Source organism: Notothenia rossii (assembly GCF_949606895.1).
Source record: "Notothenia rossii genome assembly, chromosome: 11".
NCBI classification, from domain to species: domain Eukaryota; kingdom Metazoa; phylum Chordata; class Actinopteri; order Perciformes; family Nototheniidae; genus Notothenia; species Notothenia rossii.
Genome location: NC_136910.1, coordinates 8,821,382 through 8,845,312, shown reverse-complemented (window position 1 = coordinate 8,845,312; position 23,931 = coordinate 8,821,382). Strand labels below are relative to the sequence as shown.

The window sequence follows — 23,931 nt, the reverse complement described above, 5'->3', positions numbered from 1 at the left end:
AATTTTATTGCTACGATTTTGTTAAAGGATTTTCATCATATCGTCTTCATCTCGCGACTCTCTCATGAAAATATATTTGTCAAAATCGGTCTAAAGGAGGACTGACTAACTTGTGCGTTTGAATACGCATACATTACATTTTGATCCGTTAACATACTGTATGTGAGAGCATGTTTATGAATTGTGTCACAACAAGAGTCTGAGATAATCGCTACGGTGTGCATTTGATCTTCAGTAAAAACGTATTTAGGACAGTGGAAAGAGTGAGAGGGAGGGAGAGATGAGAGGAGAGGGGTAGCTTGGAGAAAAGGGGGCGAGACGGCCATGCTATGGGAAAGTGTTTTGGGGAAACCAAATTAAGGGGAAGAAAGGCCGGACACAAAGGCCTTTGAAAGCGGCAGACAGTTCCCTTGACATATGCCTTAAAAGAGATGCTGCCACCGATGCCAAGAAAGGGGGGAAAGGACAGAGGAGAGAGAGAGAATGGAGAGGGACTGAGGAAGGGAAGGAAGGAGAGATCAAGGGAAAGATAGACTTAATGTAAGAGGAAGACGGAAAGTGAGGGTAAAGAGGACAAAACCTCAAGAAAGGAAGGAAGAAAGTTTATGATAGGTGTAATGAGTCTGAATAAAGGCATCTGTGCGGGTCTGTGGAGCAGACCGATTCCAAACACGCTTCAAAGGTATGCACTCTCTGAGCGTCTCTGTGTACATGTATACTTAAGCGTGTGTGAGTGTGCGATTGTGCACATGAATGTGTGTGTGGAAGAGACATTAAAAGGAGGAAACAGCCTGAATTTTAAATGGCACGTACCCCTAATGCTCTAATCCATTCCTCAAGGTCTCGATCATTTACAGTGTATGGAAATCCCTGCTGGTCTGCTGCACATGTTTTACATAAATGACAATGTGCACTGATGAGATTTCTCATGTGCAATATTCACTCTGTCTGGATCCTCATTAAGGAACATTAACAATCCTTTAAGGGATAAGAATCTTATTATTTCAACTTTTTTATCATATTTGTCATATTCATAAAAATTCACCAGTTCACCAATCCTTTTATCGACCTGCTTTATGCTAACGAACACAGTGAGTGGTCGTAATGTCATCAGAAATGTAGTTCAGGAATCGGTGGAACTGAAATAATGGGAAAACTACAAAACACCAACTGTTAGTGGGCGCTGTCTGCTTCTGATGTCAACAGCAAAATAGGAACATGCTTTCGCTCATGCAGATCAAGCCTCTTTGATGCAGGTCGGCCCCTCTCTTTTCCTGTCTATCCCTCTCTGCTTCTACCATTGTGCTTCCCCCAGAATCCACACTGGACTCCCTTACTCTTCCTCACACACAGACAAACACACACACACATATTATCCCTTCCTTGGGGCTGTGTCTGACTCCGGCATGAAATCAATTTCAGAGCCTGCACCCTCCCACCACCCTTCTCCAGCGCCCATTTTCTCTCACCATGAAGCGAGACTGTTGCTGTGCCAGCCTGAGAATACTCCCCCCCCTCCCCTCCCAACTTAATGCCCACATCCCCGTCCCAGAATCCTTCAGGCTTGTGTCCTAGTGGCGCCCGACATCGTCATCCTGTCTCCCTTTCTTCCTCGCCCTCACCCACTGTTCAAAATGTCTCATGAGAACCCATCTTTCTGCCATATATCCCTGATTTTGGACTGTACATGTAATATGATTGCATAGTGCATATTAAAAAGTGACTCACAGTGATTGTTGAGACCACACACTGAATATGTTTGATCATGCTGTTGTACTACCACCTGTATGTGTGAAGTAGCTGTGTAAAATTCAAAGACTTACTTAGCTATACAATAAAAGCTTTCCTTTGATCATCAAAATGCATTAGCAAGGCCAAATAGAAACCCATTAAAGTCCACATAAAAAAATTGAAGCTTAAGAACAGCTTGACAAGCAACATGAAAAGGCTTGGAATCTAAAAGTGGTATAAAGTGACAAAAAGTGAGCAAGTTGAAAGAGCGATGGACGTACAGAGGTGCGGCGGCACGGCTTTCATCCCGGTTATTCCCTCCACCGCTCCTTCCTAATCCGCACTGACAGAGTTTTCATCATATGAGGAGGTGGGGACGATGGAGGACTGGAGGGAATCGGCAGAAGCGGGCGACTTTCCTCTACTCTTTCCCCAGTGGCGGTGCACCCCAAGCGGCCGCAGCCGGGGCCACCAAGGCCCCCTTTGTGCCGGTTATCACCAGGTGGTGAGTGATGGCGCCGCAGGCCTCCCGCTCTCAGGAGAGGGAACAGGGAGGGGAGGAGGTGAAGAGGAGAGGGTGCACGAGAGGAGAAGATTGGAATGTTCCCAGAAGAGACAGAAAGAGAGGAAAAGAAAGAGATGTTAGTTGTATCATCTGTGCTTGTCTCACAGGTGCACCACAGGAGGAATGTGCTCTGCTGCGATGACTCAATAGCACTTGAATCATCAATGAAATAAGCAAAACAAAAATCAACGGTGCGGGAATGATCGTGATTCCACTCTTTATCTTTCTTGTTCATCTCATATCCTTGTTTTATTTGACCCAATTCAACAAGCTGATGTCATCCGAGCACTAACTAGCCCCGCTGCGTGCTTCCTGCTATGATTTCATGTCTTGACTCAATTACGCTCGCCGAGACACGCTCGCCGAGCACTGAGTGACGGACAAACGTCTAGACCTGGAGAAACATCCGAGTCGCTGCAGATGGATCTTGGGAAATGCCCAGACGATGAAAGGGTCATAGGTCACTAAATCCCCCGACACCGCTCCTTTTCTCCCACGCTCCCACCATCACTAACACACCTGTGTCCTCACTAGAAACCGGGTCCCTTTCCCCCGCTATCTCTGTCACATACACACAGCAGCATGCATACACACAGGTACCAGTGTCAAAGACATCTTCCTCAGCCTCTCTCTCTCTCTCACACACACACACACACACACACACACACACACACACACACACACACACACACACACACACACACACACACACACACACACACACACATTCCTTGCCTTCCCAGCTGCCTGTGCACCTGGGCTGGCAGCTGTCATCACCGTGGTAACTGGCATACAGCTGGCTGTGTTACTATCACCTGGCTCAGCCTCTGAAAGAGAGAGAGAGAGAAGTGGGCAGAAAAGAGAAGAGAGATTGAAAAGAGTGGGAAGGTGTCTGTGAGTGAGATAAAGTGAAGGGGGGGGGAGTATTCTTACTACAGACAGAGAGAATAGAACAAAATGAGGGACAGAGTGAAGGACTATCTTAAAGAGAAGAAAAACCTCAACAGGTCAACATTATTGGGCTTTATTACATTTTGTTTTGTTGCAGCCTCTTGCTATTTTTTTATTTGCTCATTAATCTACAATTACCCCCTAAAGTAAAGATGTTAGACATTTCTGAAAATGCATTGAAAAGTAAACTACAGAAATATGACATTGACACAAATGTTCAAAGTGACAGGCTCAGGTGACTCCAATTCTGCGCTCTGATTGGACTCCACCTGTGTTCAAATCAATTGATTGGATATGAGTTGGAAAGTCTATATGAGGTAAAAAGCTGACAATGCATAGCGAAGCAAAAACAACAACATGAGGTCGAAGGCACAGCTTGCAGATATCGGAGACAAGATCATGTTGAGGCTCAGATCTGGGGAAGGCTACAAAAGGTTTCTGCTGAATTCAATGTCTCAATAACCTCCATACTTTGTAAAAGGAAGAAGTTTGGCTTACCAGCTGAACTGAGCATTTGGGGGAGAATGGCCTTGTTGTTGACCTGATGGTCTCTCAAGAGATTCTGTATAGAGACAGAAAACTGCAGAAAATCCAAGTTGCTTTATGAAGATGTTTCAGTATTGACTGATGTCTGAAAAGACTTGTGTCTGAAAATGTATTTTATTATCTTTTCTTTTTTTGTCTTTTAATTAACTTGCAACTTGAAGCAAAGTTGACCTGAAGTTGTATTTGTTGCACAGTTTTGCAGTTTTTTGACTATTTTGCAACATGCTATCTGCATATGTGCATTAAATCATCTAATATTGGACCACCACCATTACCAGATGCCAACTACTAGCTTGGAGTGCAAATGCCCAGGTGTTAACCCCCCTTACACCTTTGAGACACTTTATGTGCATTTCACCCTTAATTTGTCAGCCTTTTGTTAAGTGTTTTTTTATGCCCTGCTTTTAGGTACCAGATACGTGATCTAGTGTGAACTGCAGTACTAAAGTATGAGGTAAAACTTTAATTCTGTGACATCAGATCTGAAGTATTTCCATTTTATTGGCTGAAATGTCTGAAGTTTTTATCACATGCTTTTCGTACCTTTCTACGGGGCTATATTGTTTGTTTTGGTTGATGACTTTAGTCACTACCTGTCACATGCTTGGGGGACATTTATTAAAACTACAGGAAAAACCACATCACCACCAAGAAATAAGCTCCAGACTGTATTATTTCAACCTATTGCGCAGCGTAAGAAAAAAAAAGCCCTGCAGTCTCCTTTTATAAGGTCAGGATCAGGGGTGTAGCAAAACAAGACTGTTAGAGACCCCCTGCATGGGCGGCTTTAATTACAGCTGAGGAAGTGGCGCAGCTTAACGCGAACCACCCTGCTTGGCTGTTACATCCCATGACTCTGAATGAAAGCAGAAAAGCAGTTTAATATCTTTTAATGTGCCTGTGTGTGAGAGAGTCGCACGCTAGCAGTGTGTGGCAAAGGCTCAGTGCAGCATATGGGCAGGCGCGTCTGCATTGCCTGTTAAGCAGAGGGGACATCAAAAGGTGGGTTAACCCCCCCCCCCCTCCCCCCGCACACCCCATTGCCAGCCCTCACTATAAATCCCACCCCAAAAGGAGCCATTTATGGGACAATAAGATCCCTATACCAAGCTTTACTTGCAAAATTGCTCAGCAGGATTCCTTCTTGCCTATGTGCAGAGCATCACGTGTTGTAATTCTACCACACCTTTAGAAATCACTTGTGGCTTCTAAGATGTCCGTCTGCACGGATGACCTCTCCTGTTCCCCAGAGGTCATAAAATGCTTTCAGTTGAATACATACATAAAGACAATGGGATTAGCAGCTATCTGGACATGCACACTCACACACACATGTAGGGGCACACAAGACATGGATCGGATCACTTCTGCTTCAGATTTACTCAGGTGTGATGAATTTGCTGGGGAAAATCAGGGAAAGGCCTGCGCCATGCCCTGACCATTCAAGCATAGACAACAGCTCTCTGGACTGTAGTGTGTTGCTGATGGATGTAACAGCACTTCAGGCAGAGGACTTTTTATCTGTCCAGGCAGACCTTTCTTCCATCAACAACTAAACCAACAGTGCATTTCTTCAAGGTTGCCCAACAATGAGTCAGCTATCTACATCATGCCTGGAAATAACTTTCAGAACGAATCGCTCCTCTCCCCTTTTTCTCTCTCCGTTGTTTCCCCCTTTATTCCTTTGGTTTAATAGTCTGTAATAGTTACCAAGTATCATTAAGGCCAACCTCTGTGGCTTCTAACAGCGCTGTAGGCAAGCCAAGTGTTTGTTGTCGGCATTTTATTGGCTTCCAGGGAGGAGGGTTGTTGTTTTTCAGTGTAATCTTGGCACGCCAATAAGAAGGTTTCAATAAAAGCAGCTGCTTTCTTAAGCCGCTCTCCTGCCTTCTTTCCCCCTTTTTGCAAGTGTGATAGTTGGACTACACTAGGAGCTACCTGTAGAAAATACTTTAAGTGTCTTCATTTTTATCCTTACACATCTACAGAACTTCTGAACTCTTTATGTGCACAAAACAAATCACTCGCTCGGATGCTTTTTATGTTTCTCTGTTTTCATTATGTTACATTTCCTTAGCAGGTTGCTGAGGTTTTAACTGGTATGCTGTGAGTAATGCTAGCTGGTTTAGCTTGACCACACTGCCCCCTTTAGGGAACAACCTGGTGTTGCAAATCAACAAAGCTGGAGAAGCAAAGAGGCAGAGGTTCATCAGGACTGGGCTATTATAATATATGGGTTATAAATTAATTAATTAAAAGTTCATTGGTTCAGGACATTTCAGAATTACGAGTATTTACAAAGGTGAACAAATCAGTATGTGCAAACTGCTATATTTTAAAAACAAACGTACATTTCTATTAGGCTACTACCACTATGTTTTGATCCTTTTTGAAACACTAGATTTTATCTAGATTTTTTTTCATCTAAACAAAATGTTTATCTTTTTCTAAGAACTAACCAGCTACTGTCAAGGATCTCAAATTAACTAAAAAGCAGTATTTCAAAAGAAAAAGTGAATTTGTTGTCCTTGTTCATCCATCACTTGTGATTAAGTTGTTGATGTTTGTTAAACAACATAACAATCTGAAATAAAGTGATCTTACTTCGCTATAGCATGCGGTTTCTAACAAATAAATCTTTATTTGTGTATAAAAGGACAGAAATGACACAGGTTGAAAGTCTGAATCTAGGCGAAACTCTCCATGTATTGCTTTCTTCAACAAGATCTCTCATTTTTCTTGGCAGTGAAGTGTGATTTGCACCACATTCCACAGTTGAAAGGTATAGGAGCAAAGAGTCCCTATGTGGCCAAAGGAGTTCCTGTCTCTCATGTAAAATTAAAAAGCACTCGGACAAACATTATTGAACCTTTGCTGGAGCGTGAACGTTCCATGATGTCTGGCTGATCCTGACACAGGTTCAAGTTTCCTCTCTTGGTTTCTCGAGGGTTTTGATTTTTTTTCTCCTCCATCAATCATCCCCTTATTTTCAAGCTTTCTAATCATTATTTCAACGTGCAGAGGCGGCAGGAGTCCGGTCTTTTTTGGCTCTGTATGGAGGGCAATGTCAGTCTCTCTGTTTGTCTATCACTTTTGTACAGTCATACTGTATCTAAACAACCATTGGATTTGTGTCCCTCGTGGGATACATTTCAATTACCTTTTGTGACCTCGGCACATTAGACAGACATCATCAACAGGAAACGTATTCTTCAAACAACTTCAGCTGTAAATTGTGTTTACTAATAGTTAGCAAATGTTAGCATGATAAGATAATAAACTAGAATAGTTAACATGGTAAAAAAGTATACAAAGTTAGCATTGTCACTGTTAGCCATGCTAGCAATTAGCTCAAAGGGGTGCCTAAGTAGCAGTGTCAAGCATACATGCTAGCATTGGGTAGACTCTTTTTTTTAATGAGATTACAATTTGTTAAGGATTATTTCTATGGGTTTTATCAGTTCTGCACTCTAATACAGTCCCATTCATCATGAGGTAAGTAGGCAGCGTTGTGGAACACTAAAACCTTTGTATGTACGCATTAGCTTCATATCTACTCTGTTTTTGAACCCTTAGTTTGAACCCTCTGCTATCAGCCCCCTGGGAGGTGAGTGACAGATTTTATATGGCATAACACATGTAACTGATATGATTTAACATGACTCATCGAGAAATGACACATCACTTACCAGAAATTCCCTCTTGAGACTTCCCTCTGAGTCAAAAGCAACTTTTATTTTCCTTTAATCCAAGCAGCCTTTTGACATAAACACAAGTTCATTTCCATCATCTTTGGACCGTTCAGCTGATTAAGCACAAGTTACATTTGACAGGTCCAATTGATTCTACCAAAGTCATCAAACATGTTGTTTTCATCCCCCGTTTTCACAGGCATTTACTGGTCAATCTCATAGTTGACCAGTCCTGAGAGGTCTGATCCCTGAAAGACAATTATGTTCTGGTCACATGAAGTGCACCAAGGAGGAAAAGCTCTCTTGTTCTGCCGATTAACATCCATGAGTGCGTGCTTTCCAAGAAACAGCTCACATCAACCGGGTGTTGCCATTGTTGGAGCCGTCTTTGCTAACAGCTGTGGCGCGTAAATCCAGCACCCCATCACTTACAACAATGTAGTTTGGCCTTTAGTTGTTATCATCTGTTTCTTTCACTGGCTGTTTTGCAGGCAGAGATGATGGGATAAGTCTGTGTGACCATTTAAAGCTTTTGAAATGGAAACGTTCAAGCTTACCTCTTTTTTCATGTAGCCAAATCATACTGTATGTAAAGTTTCCACGTTTGCTCATATCAACCTGCAAAATACCCTTGTGGGGCTTTAAGTATCTGTGGGTCATGAGGCGGGGAAGGAATAATACTGTAGCAAATGCAAGAACATGGGACAAAATGAGTCATCTGTTATGAGCAAAATCATAATTTCTAGTAAAGTAACTCAAGAAAACATAATTAATCCTGCCTTCGGTGACTTTTTTCCCGGTCTAAATGACGCAAAATATGTGTTTGAAAGACAAACAGTGAGGTTCTGCCTTTACTGGCGGGGGGCATGGATTTAAACAGAGCTGAGGGGGATTCCTAAGCCAAAGTTGGGAACCAATGGTTTATATGACAATATAATCATGGTCATATGGCTATGACCTCCCAAAGGCATCCAGAGGTTATCCATGATTCACTCAGATAATGAGGCTCATCACTTAAGCTGTCACCCGCTCTCCTCCGAGGCCCGGGCTAATATCTGCAGCCAGCAATGCATCGAGCGTTACATGAGCAGTAATCCCATGCAACGCTGACCACCATGATACATTACTGTAAGCATATGAATGATTAGATACTTATTCAGCATAATATTGAAGTGCACTGTACTGTGTACGATCTGGAGCAAGTGGAGAGAATTAAATGGCTTTAGAATCATAAGGGCCACTTCTAACTATATCCATTAAAAATAAACACTTTTTCCTTAAAGTGCAGCTTGCGTTCATTTAAAGACTATTTGCTTAAGGGATCAAGGAAAAGCTACAAAGAGGTTTTTTTATTCTCCATGAGACACCAGGCCTTGAATTTAATCATTCAACTCTTTAAAAACACTTTCAATTGTTTTTTGGTTCCTGAGTAATAAAAAAAAATCACGATTTGATATCAACTAACATACCTCAAAGCTTCCAAAACCATTGGCAGGAGAGCAAGCTATCTTTGGTCGAGATCAGTTCTTTCCTATACAGTTTTTATTGCAGATGACTCTTTGGTACTTTCTCCATCATCATCCTTTTCGCTTTCTGCTTTTTCCTGAGTTCTTTGATAGTGTTTATGAGAGGCAGTCAGGGCTCAGAGCCACCTGTCCAGGCAGGTGAGCTCTACAGGGACACAGTCTGCGCTGAGAGAGGTCGGACCCGGCACAACTGAACAACAGAGGATCCTGCTGAAGGCCACACTGTTGACCCCAAGGGCTGTAGGCAGGAAACAGGTGGTTGACTTCCTGTCTGGTGCTGGAGCAGCCTATCTTGAGTCTATAACATGGGAAATGAAAGCAGCATATATATTGGTGTAATTAAAGCATTTTAGTTATCGAGTTGCTATTAATTTGGTCTGATATTCTGATTAAGGAGCATCAATACTGAATGCTAAAATAAGTTGATTAACAGCTGTATAGAGCACGACATAACGCACTTGCATGTGTTTTACAGTCATCTCACATTCAAAGTCCCTTACGTTGCTTATTTTTCAGCTCTTAGCTTCTATTAAACTGTCTTTTTTCCCAACCTGTACAGTGGGCAGATTCCTTACCGGGCGAATGCAGCAGGAGTATTTAGGTGGTGAAACAGAGCCGGCTCACACACGAGGGAGGACCGTTGACACACACTTTCGCATGACTGACCCAGGGGACCCAGGTGCACCCTTAGAGCACATTCTGGTGGCCAAGTAGGAAGAGATTTACTGCAAAAATCCTGGAGGTATTTGAGAGGAAGAAAGTTGAACATTTGACTCAATTTACAACTAAATGGTTTCTGAAAACATCTTCTAATGTCACAAAAACTCTCTCTTGAAGTTCAGCTATTGTACCGATTTTTATTAAGCCGTGTCAGGAATCTATCGAGGAAAAAAGAGCACCAAAAAAAAACTGCAACAGGTCTATCCTACACTGCTAAATCTCTGTACCTGGTGTGCAATGTAATCACGAACCCTCTCCAGCATTCCTTCACATGTGAACTCTCGGGGAGTGAATGGCTTCACCTGCAAAAACATACACATGCCCTTTTACCCTGCTACTGCCACTGAAATGTATAGGATTATAAGGTGTGGGGTTGAATACATGTGTAAACAGTAAAACCGCTTCTTTTCAGGTCACCACCTCTGTGCGTAAAATGGCTCTGACGGCCTCCCGAACTTCAGTCTTGTTGGACACATCCACAGTCCACACGTGGGGTTTGCCGATTAATTTCTCGGCATAAGGGTGCTGGGAGGAGATCTGGAATCCAAAGTGAATTACTCTCTTTAGATTTAAATATTGGATGTGCCATATGTGTATTTAAATCTAGAGTTTGAGGAGTAATCTACCTGTCTTGTGGTGGGCTTGCCTTTGTAGAAGTCATTGTTTTCTGATGAGTGTGGCGGGTCAAATCGGGGCTGAAGGAAGACACACCCCAGAGCTATTGCCTCAATTGGAGCTGGACCCTCATAAGGGAACCCAAGACCTACAAACACCTGAGAGGGAAGCAGCAGATAACCTTCAAATAATGTTCAGATTTAGTTGCTTCACCTTTTTATATATGTTCTCTTATCTGACCTTGGCTCCACGGAGAAGTCGTAGGAAGTGTTCCTGAGTCAGTAGGCCGTGGTTTCTGATGAAGCTGGGCAGATTTGATGTGAGTCCTGGAGGCTGATAGACTGTTCCGTGGGTCTCCAGCTCTTCACTGATCACCTCCACATACTCAGATTTACCCTGGTATATACACACATATAAATAACATACAGGACACAAAGTATCTTAACAACAGCATGTACAAAATATTGTTGAAATCTTCACTAAAACGGTGAAGAACCTGGCTTCTTGACATGCTTACAACTGATTTTCTCCATACAGATGCTTTCCATACTGTTCATTGTACCTTCCACATGTAGTCCTGTTTGCCGTAGACGACTGCTATCCTGTTTTTCCTGTTGGAGTCTGACTCCAGCTCTTCTTCCTTCACATCCTTCACTGGCTTTTCACTCACAAAACCCAGGAAGGAATTATCAGGAGTATGAGCTAAACAGACAGAAAGATAGAGGACATTATACTCAACGTCTATGGTCTGAACCCATGCACACATTTCAAACCCCGATGAAAGCTAGTTAGTGAACACAGTTTTCCAATAGTAGCCTATAGTATAACTTTACTTGTGAGTTATTAACTTAAAACAATGAATGCCTTTGCACCCTAAGCAGCAGTGTGGAAAGAGTATCAGCAACATTACAAACAGAACATAACAGTTGAACAATTGTTAAGATTCAAATTCTGTGCGAGAGGAAAAACATGCTGTGAAGTGTATAAATCAGCTGTTAAAGGAAATGAGAAGTCGACATATATGAGAGGTTAACGTCTGGCTGTTTGAACAGGCAGCTGACACCTGACACACTAAGGAAGGTGTGAAAGATGAGTATTTACTTTACTAGGAATGTGCTGGCAAAGGTGTGTGTGGACGTGTGTGCAAGCATCACATTGAGTTGTAAAACGTGTGTGTGTTGGGGAGGTGTGCGGGATATGTCATTCTCTCCTTTCTCAACGTTTAAAGAGCCAAATCTCCCCTCGTTCACCCGTACAGCAGCACATTATTTCCTCCTCGTTCTTTTTCAGCTCCATTTCTCCCCACTTGTCTCTAACACCTGTCTGGCCTCACTATCAGATTAGAGTGCCAGAGCCATGCATCGGCACACTGATACGATCAAACTCACGCAATATGTGGGCGTTTGACGGGAAGCTGAGAAGGAATCGTTTCTTTTGCTTTCAATGTTTGTGCGGCCTGTTTACCGTTCTGCTTCAACTGCTTGTCTCCAATTGACTATCTTCCTCTCCTCCATTTCAAAACAGAAGCATAAACACACCCCTTCTTTTCTCAAGCTTTTTTCCTTTTTTCTCATGTCTTTGTTTCTCTCTTTCTGCCCCTTCCCCGCCATCAGCTGACATCCATCCCTGTCTCCGCCTCAGCAGGACAAATAAACAGTGTTTCAGGCTCTCGGCCCAGTGTGTCCAGCTTGTGTCCGTCTCTGGCAGGGTGGGAAAGGATGACATGGAGAGGTGTTGGAATGAAAGCTCTGTCTGGGCACCAAGTTTATTTGACCTCAGCTATTAATCCTCCTCTCACTGTGAAGATGCTTGGAAGGGTGTATGTGAAAGATCAGAGCTGCAAATGTGTATATTAGGTAGTGCATATCTGAATTGATTGTGGTCTCACACACAAATACACATGCAGACTTACGGAACATGGTCATGTACTGCAGGGGCTGCAGACCCCAGCTGCCCCACAGGGTTTTATATCCATGACTGCGTGCATAACTCCCCAGGTTAAAGGCTGGTTCAGTGCCAAAAGAGTCCAGGATTCTGAAGCGACATCTAAAGATAATTTTAAATAATTTGTAAATCACAAAATGTATTCTTACATTGATAAACACCAGTTTTCTACAGTTGCGTTAAAATGTAACCTCTTTCACTTTTGGCAGGATGTATATTCAGCGGCCTACAAGGATGTGTTGATATTTATTTAAGTTTTTTTATCCACCATTAAATATCTTTATCCCAAATACTTTGAAACACATGTGTAGCTCATTGTACATTTTCTAACCGTGCCACTTAAAGATGACATTTTATTTAGAGAATAGATAACTGATTAACATGATTGTTTATAGAAAATGGTGGTCGTACTGGTAATGCAGGAAAGCCAGTCCCATGGCGCCTTGAAGGTGAGCGAGGCCATGGTAGTCAGTGTAGATCAGGTCAAAGGTCAGGGGCCTCTGGATTGGACAACTCCCTCGGCCTGGCGCAGCCCCTATGAGACTGAAACAACCACAATAAACACATATCACAGCGCTAAGCACTACATCGTATTTTTTGTCAAAGTATTTGTATATGACAGTGGTGCTGACCTGTGGAGTTGTTGCTGTGAGGTGCTGAAGGTTAGGTTGTGTCCCAGGATTGTCAGGGAGGCGCTGAGGTCGGCCCACTGGACCAGCTCCCCCAGAGGACCCCCCCTCTCCACTAGAGCCTCGAAATGCTGGCCAGCACTCCCCGCCAGGGCCCCGGGATAAAGCAGCACCTGGAGGATGGGAGGTAAGGGCCGTTTTAGTGCCAACATAAACTTGTAAACATAAATTGTTACGTTAATTATGCTTGTAATAATGCTTAGAAGAAATTTAGGTTTGCATGTTTTCATCCTTAATCTTTTTTAAGCATGACTATCGATATCTAATAGCTCACTTCATAAGACATTCTTGTCCTCCAAACTATTTATTGTATTTTTATGTATTTTGCTGTATTTGAATATTTGGAAATACCCTCTAAAAAAACTGTCAAGTGGAAGAAAGGGTAACCACTTCTTACTATATTGATGTGAAGTGAGTTTCAACTAAGTGTGAAAAGTATTTTTTTTTAGAACATTTTATTAGAAATCAGTATCTACTGTACACGCAAGGCTTTTACACATTTGAGCTCAGAGGCTAAACATATGTTGTGGTAATGTCTTGCAGGTTATACCTTCATCTGGGTGGAGTCAGTCTGGTTGCTGCTCTGTCTCATCCTCACAGCAGCCTGTTTCCATCGCTCAGACATCCTCTCCACTCTGGACCGGATGAAGGTTACGGCAGGACCGCTGTTGTTCCTGATGGCCGCATGCAGCGGGCTCAGAGTTGTACGTATCTCAGCCTGTGTGCAATCATAGTGCAAAACGGTGAGGTACTGAAAGTGTGTACATAATAGTAGTAGTAGTGTTTTAGTTTGTCAGTGGATCATGAGAGGAGACGCTATAGTTGGTAGTGTAGGTACGATACAATGGGTACAATAAGGTAAAGAAATGTATGGAAAGAAATGTTTTAAAAACCAAATAGCCCGTAATCTCAAAATGTACTAAAGCTTGAGAAAATCAACAATTTTAGCCCATAGTGTCGTGGCACGCTGTGGTTGTACCTTCTTTGTATAGGAGTGATTTTTCTGGTGCCATGGCAGCGCAGAGTGGTTTCTTCCAAGACGAGGGGGACAAAAGTCTTCTATTTGGCTGAGGTATGTCAATATGGAGCAGGTGGTGCCATCCACCCCATAAAAGGCATAACAGGGGTCTGACTGCCATCGGGCCCGCAGGAACTGACAGAGAGACGGATGTTAAATCAGCCAAAATAACACGGCACACTTTTAACACCATACAATATTTACATGGCATCTTGTAGTACCCAATATTTTCAAATCCAGCTCATATACTGTACTGGGGACTAAATATTAAACTCTAGAGGTAAACACTTCAATACGACTTTAACAGTGCACACACAGAGCCATTAAGTTCATGCTACCACACTTTCTCACCTCCACTTTCTCCGCACACACCGGATATGCACGTTCCGTTGGCACCTCACACTTCTCATTGGGCCCTACGGGTGAGATATTAGCCGTCACACACACAGTGTTTCTGTTCAGTTTTTCATTTCCAATGCATCATTATTCCACCATCCTGGCTTTAGTAACAGAAAGCACATTGTGGAGTTACATTACATTGCATTTGAGTTGAATCAACGTGAGTAATGAAGAACAGTGGATATAACTTTGATATACAACCTCTATACTGAAATGTTCACAGTGAATAGCAGCCATCACACAGCACGACGTATGGGGCTGCCATGCATGTAAGAGGCATGAGAGTAGAGGCAGTGTGTTCTCAGAGGCCCTTTCCCGTAAGCCCCCCACCATCTCTAGCCAATGTCAATCAACTGGAATGAACACACACGCTCACACACACCTGACCAACCTGCCTCCTACCAAACATAACCTTTTACAATGCCAGCCAAGGCCAAAATACACAGTCCTTAACTATGTAAAACAACGCAGTAAAAACGAAAAAAAAAGATAAGAAAACTCGGAGGCACAGCCGAGGTGTGAAAGCCTAAAAACAGTGATAGGCTGTATGAAAAAGTGCTCGCTCTGCAAAAACAAGAGTACGAGTAGACAAGTTGGTGAAAGGACTCCTGGGTAATTTGGTCCTATTTTATGGGTGTGAGGTAATGTGAGAGGTGGAGGGTAAGGGGGGGAAAAGACTGATGATGGGGAAGCGTGTGTTTGTGTGCATGCGGGTGGCGTGTGTGTGTATGTCGACAAGTGTGTTCCCTCATTTGCACGGCATGGTGTCTGTGTGGCCCATATGAGTTACCTTTTTGGGAAAGGATGTAAGCATGTAGACTCAACCCCACTGCCCACACACACACACACACACACACACACACACACACACACACACACACACACACACACACACACACACACACACACACACACACACACACACACACACACACACACACACACACACACACACGCACACTTCCCCTCGCATGCCAACCAGGGTGCGTAACCCGGCTCTCACCTGACACCTCTCCGGAGGGTCGTAGTGTAGATGTAAACTTTTTTTTCTTCTCCCCACGGCCAGTTGATCGACACTGGCTCTGTGGGACTTGTTAAACTTCTATTCAAGGACTTCATCCCCCATAACCACCTGCACCCACTGCCCTTTAACCCCCCCATTCACACCCTCCATTATCACAGCTTGTTAATTTCACTGTGTGGTTAACCCTCCATTGAGGCTATGAACCGTGCATTTGGCTCCGAGTATCACGCTACCAGCGCAGTAAACCACAGAAAAGCTTGCAATTACTAAAGCTGCCAACATGCAGGGAGGGGAGAGTGTATATATTTGGTCTAGTCAGTATGTTAAAGCATATTATAGCTGGAATGAACCCTTAAGTCTCTAATTTAGATCTGGCAACACACTGCTTTTTGCAGTGCACCATATCATAAAAGCTACATTTGGCTATATTTGTGGAAACACCTGCTTTCTAAGTCTAAATCTCAATCCTTGGACCAAGTCAGGCTTATTCAAACCACATAGATCCTCCATATCTGCTCAAATCTAATTATTTGGACATGACAAACAAGACATGACAAATCCAAACTAAACAGTTGGATACAAAACTGTCTCCTGAACTCTTCATACATACAGAGAAAAGTAGGTGTACTAGAAGCAGACCCTTTGCCTATCTAATCCTTTTAGCACCCTCCGTTCTTGCATTTTTATTAAAATTTAGATTTTTCTAATTTAAAATATTTGTTCAAAGCATCTCTGACACTGTAGAAAATGTATGTTTTGCATATAGGCTGTTGTTTGAGTGAATATGGTTGGTTTTTTTTGGCTTCTTTTTGAAAGACTTGTAATATATGCTACATATGAGTATGCTACGCCACAATTGTCCAGTTAGTATTTTGATGATTGGTTACGTAACACACTTATATGTAATGTAGTATAATGTAGCCTCAGTGTGTTTGGACAGCGGGAGATATAATGGTTCTTTCTGCAAAAATGTATTATAAATTAACATAATGAGGTGACTATAGGTTAGATTGCAAGTATTGTAGACGTTACACAGTTTAGTCATCTATAGCACAGTCTGTAATGTACAAGTATAGCAAGTCATGGAAATCAAGAGATCAACTAAGGGTGTCTTTCAACATCAAGGCTATGCATGCAGACATTAGTCACGATCAAAAAACCCTTATTATGAAATATTATAATTTCAGATAAATGAGAAGTGATAAGGTTCTGTGCTGAGCTGTACCTGTGTGTATAAGGGCTTCAGGTGGGGGTGGTGTGTTGGGCTGGTGGTGCTGGTGACGGCTGAGCTGCTCCAACCTCATAGAGACTTTCTTCAGCTCCTTCTCCATCAAGCGGGCTAAGCCTAATTGGTCTTTTCTAAAGCTGGCAAACAAACCCACATGTAGTCACACTGCTACACAAACACTATAAGCTTTATTATCTGCGTATATAGGCTGCAGATATTGTTGAATACCTCTGCAGTAACAGGCTGAGATCATCTCTGGTTAGCTGGGGGACATCCCTCTCTCTGCTCAGCCGCTGCACCTGAGTACTCAGAGCCTCCAAACGGAGAGCGAGGCGGCGAAAACCAAGACCGCGATGACCTGTGAGATAAAGTACTTACAACATGGCCTGTCATGTATGTACAGTATCAAATGTAACCCCCTATCATAATGTTTAAGCAGTAATACTGTGTATTATGTCATGGCATATCGTGTTCTGAGGATAATTAAACAGCAGGGTTATGTAATGCTGTTTTCTTAGCCTGATCTGCTGAAAAACCACACAGCAATTATGGTTATGTGTATTTTCCATGTTCAATGCAGGGGGTAATGGCATATAGTCACATATAGGGAATTTTATTTAAGAACTTTTTAATGAAATTTGAACTGGAGCTTTATGGTCATGTCATGTTGCTTTGTGGTTTTAGAGACAACACACACACACACACACACACACACACACACACACACACACACACACACACACACACACACACACACAGAGACAAACTCATACAGTATGCATTTGTTTTTGTGAATGTTACCATAGAAATAGATGGTTGAAAGCTTGAGCCTCCTATTCACTAACAGCACATTTACATAGATTTTCCTAAGGGTTTGTGCACCCTTAAAACGATGCGACATCTCTTTGCAGCCCCTTGTCAGAGGGAATTACCTCAAAGCAGAACTGAGATGTAAGCAGTTCAGTTTTCCTTGCCCTGAAGTAGTGTCCAATATTTTTACAAGGAAAATAAGACAATATTTGCTATAATAAATGATAAAGTAACTTAATGTGAGAGAAATATGTATTTTTTCATACAGATTAACTATACCTCAAGCAATAACAGTTGTTGGGATACATTTTCCAAGTCCGAACTTTGTTTTCCGTTCTATTTTTGTGTGTGTTTATCACGTAGGACTAGGTAAAAAAAAAAAGTTCCTTCCTATATATTAGCTTTGCTTCATCCATGCAGAACACAATGTAGTGTTGAAGTTAAAGGTCCCCTATTATACTGTTTTTCATCAATATATTATAGGTCTCAGATATACCAAACAGATCATTGCAGCATCCCATAAACCCCTCTGTTTCAGCCCTGTTTCCAAAGTGCTGATTCTCTGTCTGTTACTTTAGATGAAAATAAGGAGCCCCTCCCCACGCCCCTCTGAGAGACATTTGGTTAAAAAGAACACAATGGTGCTCTAGGAGGATATTCAGGTGATAAGGTGGGGGGGGGGGGGGTTACCTTGGTTGGTGATTGGCTAATGGTTACACAAGCCAACAAATCGCTATTGTCACGATCTTAGTTTTATGTCACGGTTTTAGTTTGGTCTGTCTTGTCATGATTTTATTTTGCAATTCTGTTCTGCCTGTGTCTTGTCTTCCTCCCTGTCGTTAGTTTCCCTGGTGTGTCTGATTGTCTGATTGTGTTCACCTGTTGCCCTTGTGTTTCTCCTTCCCTGCCCATCTGTTTCTCGTCTCGTGATTACCCCTCCCTGTATTTAGTCTTGTCTCTTCCTGTGTTCGGTGTTGGTTCATTATTTGTCGTTCATGTTGGTCACAGTCTCCTTTTGTTTTGGATGCTACCTCGTGATACAGTACCTGTTCATGGGTTCTTGTTTTTTCAGCTTTTGTAAATAAAGCTCGCCTTTTGTTTCATTTTGAAACCTGTTTCCCTCCTCAATCTGCATTTGGGTCCTATTTTTCCCCACCCCTGACAGTTATGACATCATAAAGTGGCCAATATCTGATCAGCTGATTTTCAGACAGGTTTTTATATAAATGGATCAGTACAAAAAGTGAGCGAATATTTTTTCCTGAAACTTTCAGAATCTCTTTACACAGAGGGGACACATGTTTATGTATACAAGACATGAACAAGTGGATTTTGCATAATAGGTTAAGCCTGTAAACACTCACCTGCCAAGGCTTTTTTTCCACCTGTTTTTACTGATGTAAAGTAACTGAGAAAGATTATCCATGGCAAAACATATCTCACTTGCATCTAAGGTGCATTCAGAGACAAGGGCTTCCAAATTTTACAAGACTCATTCGCAAAGCAAACGGTTTTCCAAGGCCATAACAGATAACCCATCTGTTGTTTCTCATTGTAACTAATTCAACAAGCAATGTTAAATTAAAAGTTGACATTACCTCTTGTTTGTCTTGGTTTAGCTCTGATATGCCATCTAGTGTTAGTGTTCTGTTAGCAACATAGCCTTCTACTCCGTTACCAGACATAACACTAAAAACAGTGAATGTGCATTTTAAGGCCTGCCGGGGGGTCTTAAATAAACCATATGAGATGGCAGATCAAGGGTGGCTTGATTGAAATATTTGTATGAGGCAAGGAGGACTGTTAAAAGACTTACGTTGGCAGTGAATGAGGAACATAGAGTGTTATATTTGGGGGGTTGCTGGTGATGTTAGGGTTGATTTGAGGTTAGAGTTTGGGTTTCCTTGGGGATTGAGCTTTAACTTGTGATACACAGTAAAAATCCACCAGACTGGTGATGTCACTTTGTCTCTGTTTGCTCAGCTGACTCTCAGCATATCACAACTTAAACGCACCGGGACCCTATGGGCACAGACGTAATGAAAGATGAATGGGGGAGAAGAGGCGGGATCCTGTAACAACTTAATGCCAGTTGTGTGAGATAAATATATGATCACATCATTTAAAAACGTATAAAGGTGCGAGTAGCTTATAAAACGATGTGTGTGCAGGCTGTGAGTAGATGTGTGTAAAGCTCCTTTTTATGTTTCCAATATTTACTTGTGTGTTTTTCTTTTTATACATATTTGTTTGTGTTGAAGGGAGCCTGAATTCTATGATATTCCTTACCAACTGCGTCTCTGTAATTGTTGTGGACATTACAATTAAGGGAACTTGAAACCTGAAATGTGGGTGAAACTCTATTTTCGGACAACATGCTTTTTTCCTGAAGCAAGCACACCAATTAAACTTGAATTATCTCATGTCACTTCCAGGGTTGTGGTGAAAAGGGTTGATTTTAAGATTGAGTATAACATGTAATGGCTCGGTCAGACGGATAATGTTTCCCGCAGAATGCTTGGAAATAAGCATTTGGTAAGTTTAACTGTGTGAGCTGACCAACCGCTTCCCCACTGCGGTACATTTTCCAACACAACTACTGCTGGGTGGCTCTTTGTACACAACAACTCGTGGTGGGTCCCTCAAAGCACAGAGCTATCGAGGGACTGGGTTTATATTGTCAGCTAAAAACAATGTTTCTACAATTTGAGAAGAAAAGGATCAGGATGTTTGGATAAAAAGTCCTTTCATGTGATACAATTGATATATCTGATCTAAGTCTTTGACACAAAGAAAACCATGGATGCATTTAACAAAATCCATACATTGGTTTATTTGTCAGTATTCAGCCCGCCATCTAAATTGAAGTGAAAAAGAAAATATTTAAATTGTGTAAAGAATAAAGACTCTCAAGTACGGGCCTAAATCAAGATTCCTGACAAAAGTAACAAATAGACCATTGAACATTAATGAGATCTCCTCAGCCAGAGTGGATCTTGCTGCATGTTTTTTCCAAAACAATCCTCATCATGTTTAAAAATAACTTGTTTATCAAGAAGCCTGGAAGAGTTTTGGCTCCAGAATATGATAATGTGTTCCTCAGAATGCTAATTTGACAGAAAAACCTACTCTGCACGAGATTGTTGACAACATGTGTCTCTTCCTTGTAAACCAGGAACAAAGCTTGTCTCCTGCCCCCTTATATTCCCTCCTTTAGGGGAAACAGTTTAGCCAGACAATTGTTGGACAGGAGTTTCTTGACCGCAACCCACAACTGTCACACACATGAGAGAGGACCCTCCGCGGATTGTGTACAAAGCTTCATCCAACACTGCAAATATAGTTTGATCAGCTCTTATCCACTACAAATACAGTAAATCTCTTCAAAATATGCATACGGCTGCTCTATTTCCCAAATCAATGTCTAGTGTACAGATATCACACAGGATATGCAATGTGTTTATTATTCATTATCAGTGCTGCTCCAACTCCGTGGCTTTGGTGCAATACATGTTATTAAATGTTTTCTGCATGATTTTTCTAGCTTAATCCACATTTAAACCTAAACTGTGTGTGTGTGTGTGTGTGTGTGTGTGTGTGTGTGTGTGTGTGTGTGTGTGTGTGTGTGTGTGTGTGTGTGTGTGTGTGTGTGTGTGTGTGTGTGTGTGTGTGTGTGTGTGTGTGTGTGTGTGTGTGTGTGTGTGTGTGTGTGTGTGTGTGTGTGTGTGTGTGTGTGTGTGTGTGTGTGTGTGTGTGTGTGTGTGTGTGTGTGTGTGTGTGTTACCTTGTTCCTCCGGTGACCTCCCTGCAGGTTCCTCACTGGTTATCTCTGCAGGCACCCAGAGGCTCTGCAGCAGCAGGGTGAAGGCAGACAGGCCCAGACAGAGCACCAGGCATCCACTAGAGGGAAACAAAACACAGATAAATCACGTCACATTCTGCAGCAAACAGCATACAGAACATCAGTGGCTCCCCATAGCTTCTGACAAACGTAAGTAGTACCCCATGTTTCGCACAATTTATAGCTGGATTTTGTCATTTTTTGTAGTAATCACGCTAATAATTTCGAATATTTATCCATTCATTTTGTACTTTAAGCTAGCCATTCCGACCATATATCCAATAGCTATTTATGTAACTTTTAGCTAACTCAACCTTTCATTCATTACATTTAATTCCCTGCTTTTTTTAACTATCTGCTCATTTCTTTTTACTTTAAGTTTCAATCAATGATCAACTCTTTTTGAACTTTGACATTTAAGTTGTCTGCTTACAACTCATTATTCAAAACATCCAAAATGAAGGTTTTACAACTGTCTTAATATGTGGATTTATTTATTTTTTATTAAATTAGTTAATCGACATTCTTACGAAGTGCCCAATCTTTTGCATCATATTTATTTAATAAAAAAAAGACATCAGTATTTTCAGTAGAGTTGGCTTAAACGACTCGATCCTTTTATGTTCTTATTATGTTTATTGGCCACAAATTGGAGATGACATAAAAGACCACCTTCTAATAATATGTGTCATAACCAACTAGATAAATCTCCTTTAAACATCATATATTTGACTTTAAGAGCGGATCTGATATAATAAAATCTGACAGCTTGACATTGCCTTTTGCCAAATACATTGAGAATGTGGGGAACTGAGTTGTTCCATGACTCTTCGTGAGGAACCTGGTGTGTCAAAACAAATATCTGAAGCGTGATGGGACGTTATATCATGCGTCTGCTCCCTGCTTCAGTGTAACTGAGGTAGAGAGAGCCGTCACTTTGCTCTCGCTTTCATCAGGCCAGTAAAACCACCAACCCTCAACCAAAGAAACACGGTGTGGCCAAGCTCAAGAACGAGCACTAAAACATTCAAGTATCTCCTAGAGCCTATAAAGCTCCAGATTCAGATCCAAACCAATTATTTCCATTTCAATGTATCTGTCTGCATTTCATCAAAGTTGTCAGAGCACTCATCACCACATCATAATTATGTCTTCGGTTTAGGGCATTTACTGCTTGGAAAAGTAGGAGAGCTGCAAAGCTGCACAGGAAATCATATTTTTACTTTACTTTGTGAGGTCACATGCTTGGGAAGTTAAGCAGGTGATAACGAATATAATCATGTACTTTTTGTATTTGTACAAATTGTATTTTTTAAAGTAGGCTATATAAAGCTAAGTGTCAGTGCAAGCTGCAGGGAAAGGTTTGGATGGGACACGGATCAGTCACTCTAAACATTTGTACTACTTCCTGGCTGCTGATCCAATGACAGAGGCTTACCTGCGAGGCCGCAGTGCAACATGCATGGCCCTCTGTTTACAGGATGCTGGATCTCACTGTCAAAACAAGGACATTGCAAACTCCTGTAAGGTCAAAATGCTCAGTGATTGTCACACAATTGCTCTATTGTTACACAAGTACATTGCCTCTAGTTGGGTTGGCTTTAAGCACCAAAGGAAGTTCCTTTAAATTGCAAATGAATGGTCACACTTTCCACATGAATTGCAATAAAGTCTGAAGGAATAAATAGATTTCAAGGAATGCTATTGCCAGCATGACTGGCCATGAAAGCCTTTTCAGCCAGAGTGTGTAAAACAAGTTCATTAGACTGACAGTAATACTGAACCTCAACAAAACCAAATTTGCTCTCAGTGTCAATGTATGGCAGATAGAGAGATGTCAATAGCTTGGCGCACAAAACAAACCAGCACAGGACACACACACACACACACACACACAAAGACGCACACACACACATTCTCACCTCCTTGGGTCTCCGTCCCAACCCACTTGCAGCCATCCGGCCCTTTCTCAAAACACACAAACTGAAAAAAAGCAAATAAAGTCTGGGCTGGGAAGAATCTTGCCTCTTTTTTTTGTCTCTTTTCGCTTTTCTTTCCCTCCTTCTCTGGCCGTGCCTTTTCTCTGTCTCACGGCCTATGGGTAGGCATCCTGCCGTTGCCAAGGTAACCTGACTCCCCTTTAAAAGAAACAATACCCAGAGTGCTGCTCAGGCCTTTCAGATACAATGGAGCCCACGCCATTGGGTGACACAGTTTCTTTCAGTCCCGCCGGCTAGACATAAGCCTCGGCTGTTGAATTGATACTCAAGCAGGGAGCTGATTTAAATAGCTCAAATTGTTCAAACCTTTGCTACTGAACGGCACAAAAGAGACAACAGACAGTACAAATGTAATAATGGTAAACATAATAATAGACCCAAGAAATTACCCAGTGGAAACTTTATAGAAAACTAAGTTAAGTTGTACTTCTGACTTACTGTGATATATCACAGTTGTCAAATATTTAATTAGGGAGTAATTTATTACTATGGGGGGTTTATTCTAGTTGTAAGATCTTGAATTGAAATGTATGCAAGAGAAACTGAGAGGCTTTCACCTCTTTGAATGACAAGTAGGTTTTACTGAGCCAGAATATTTTATTATCAGTCACAATTCTTGTTTTTTTAAATCA

General features: G+C 41.9%; 1 protein-coding gene across 1 annotated transcript; it reads right to left on the bottom strand.

The window, feature by feature from the left end:
• Positions 1–8,947: 8,947 nt before the first annotated feature.
• On the bottom strand, positions 8,948–22,779 carry LOC307025731 (alpha-1,6-mannosylglycoprotein 6-beta-N-acetylglucosaminyltransferase B-like). The gene is made up of 17 exons (XM_079660587.1): positions 22,738–22,779; positions 21,243–21,358; positions 16,877–17,006; positions 16,646–16,785; positions 14,349–14,413; positions 13,959–14,132; positions 13,530–13,697; positions 12,923–13,092; positions 12,702–12,833; positions 12,259–12,392; positions 10,909–11,048; positions 10,587–10,742; positions 10,358–10,504; positions 10,152–10,268; positions 9,959–10,033; positions 9,587–9,747; positions 8,948–9,309 (listed from the first exon to the last, which is right to left on the bottom strand). Exons 1-17 carry the CDS (start codon positions 22,761–22,763, stop codon positions 9,108–9,110), a joined length of 2,253 nt encoding a protein of 750 aa, XP_079516713.1. The 5' UTR covers positions 22,764–22,779; the 3' UTR covers positions 8,948–9,107.
• Between the last annotated feature and the right edge of the window lie 1,152 nt (positions 22,780–23,931).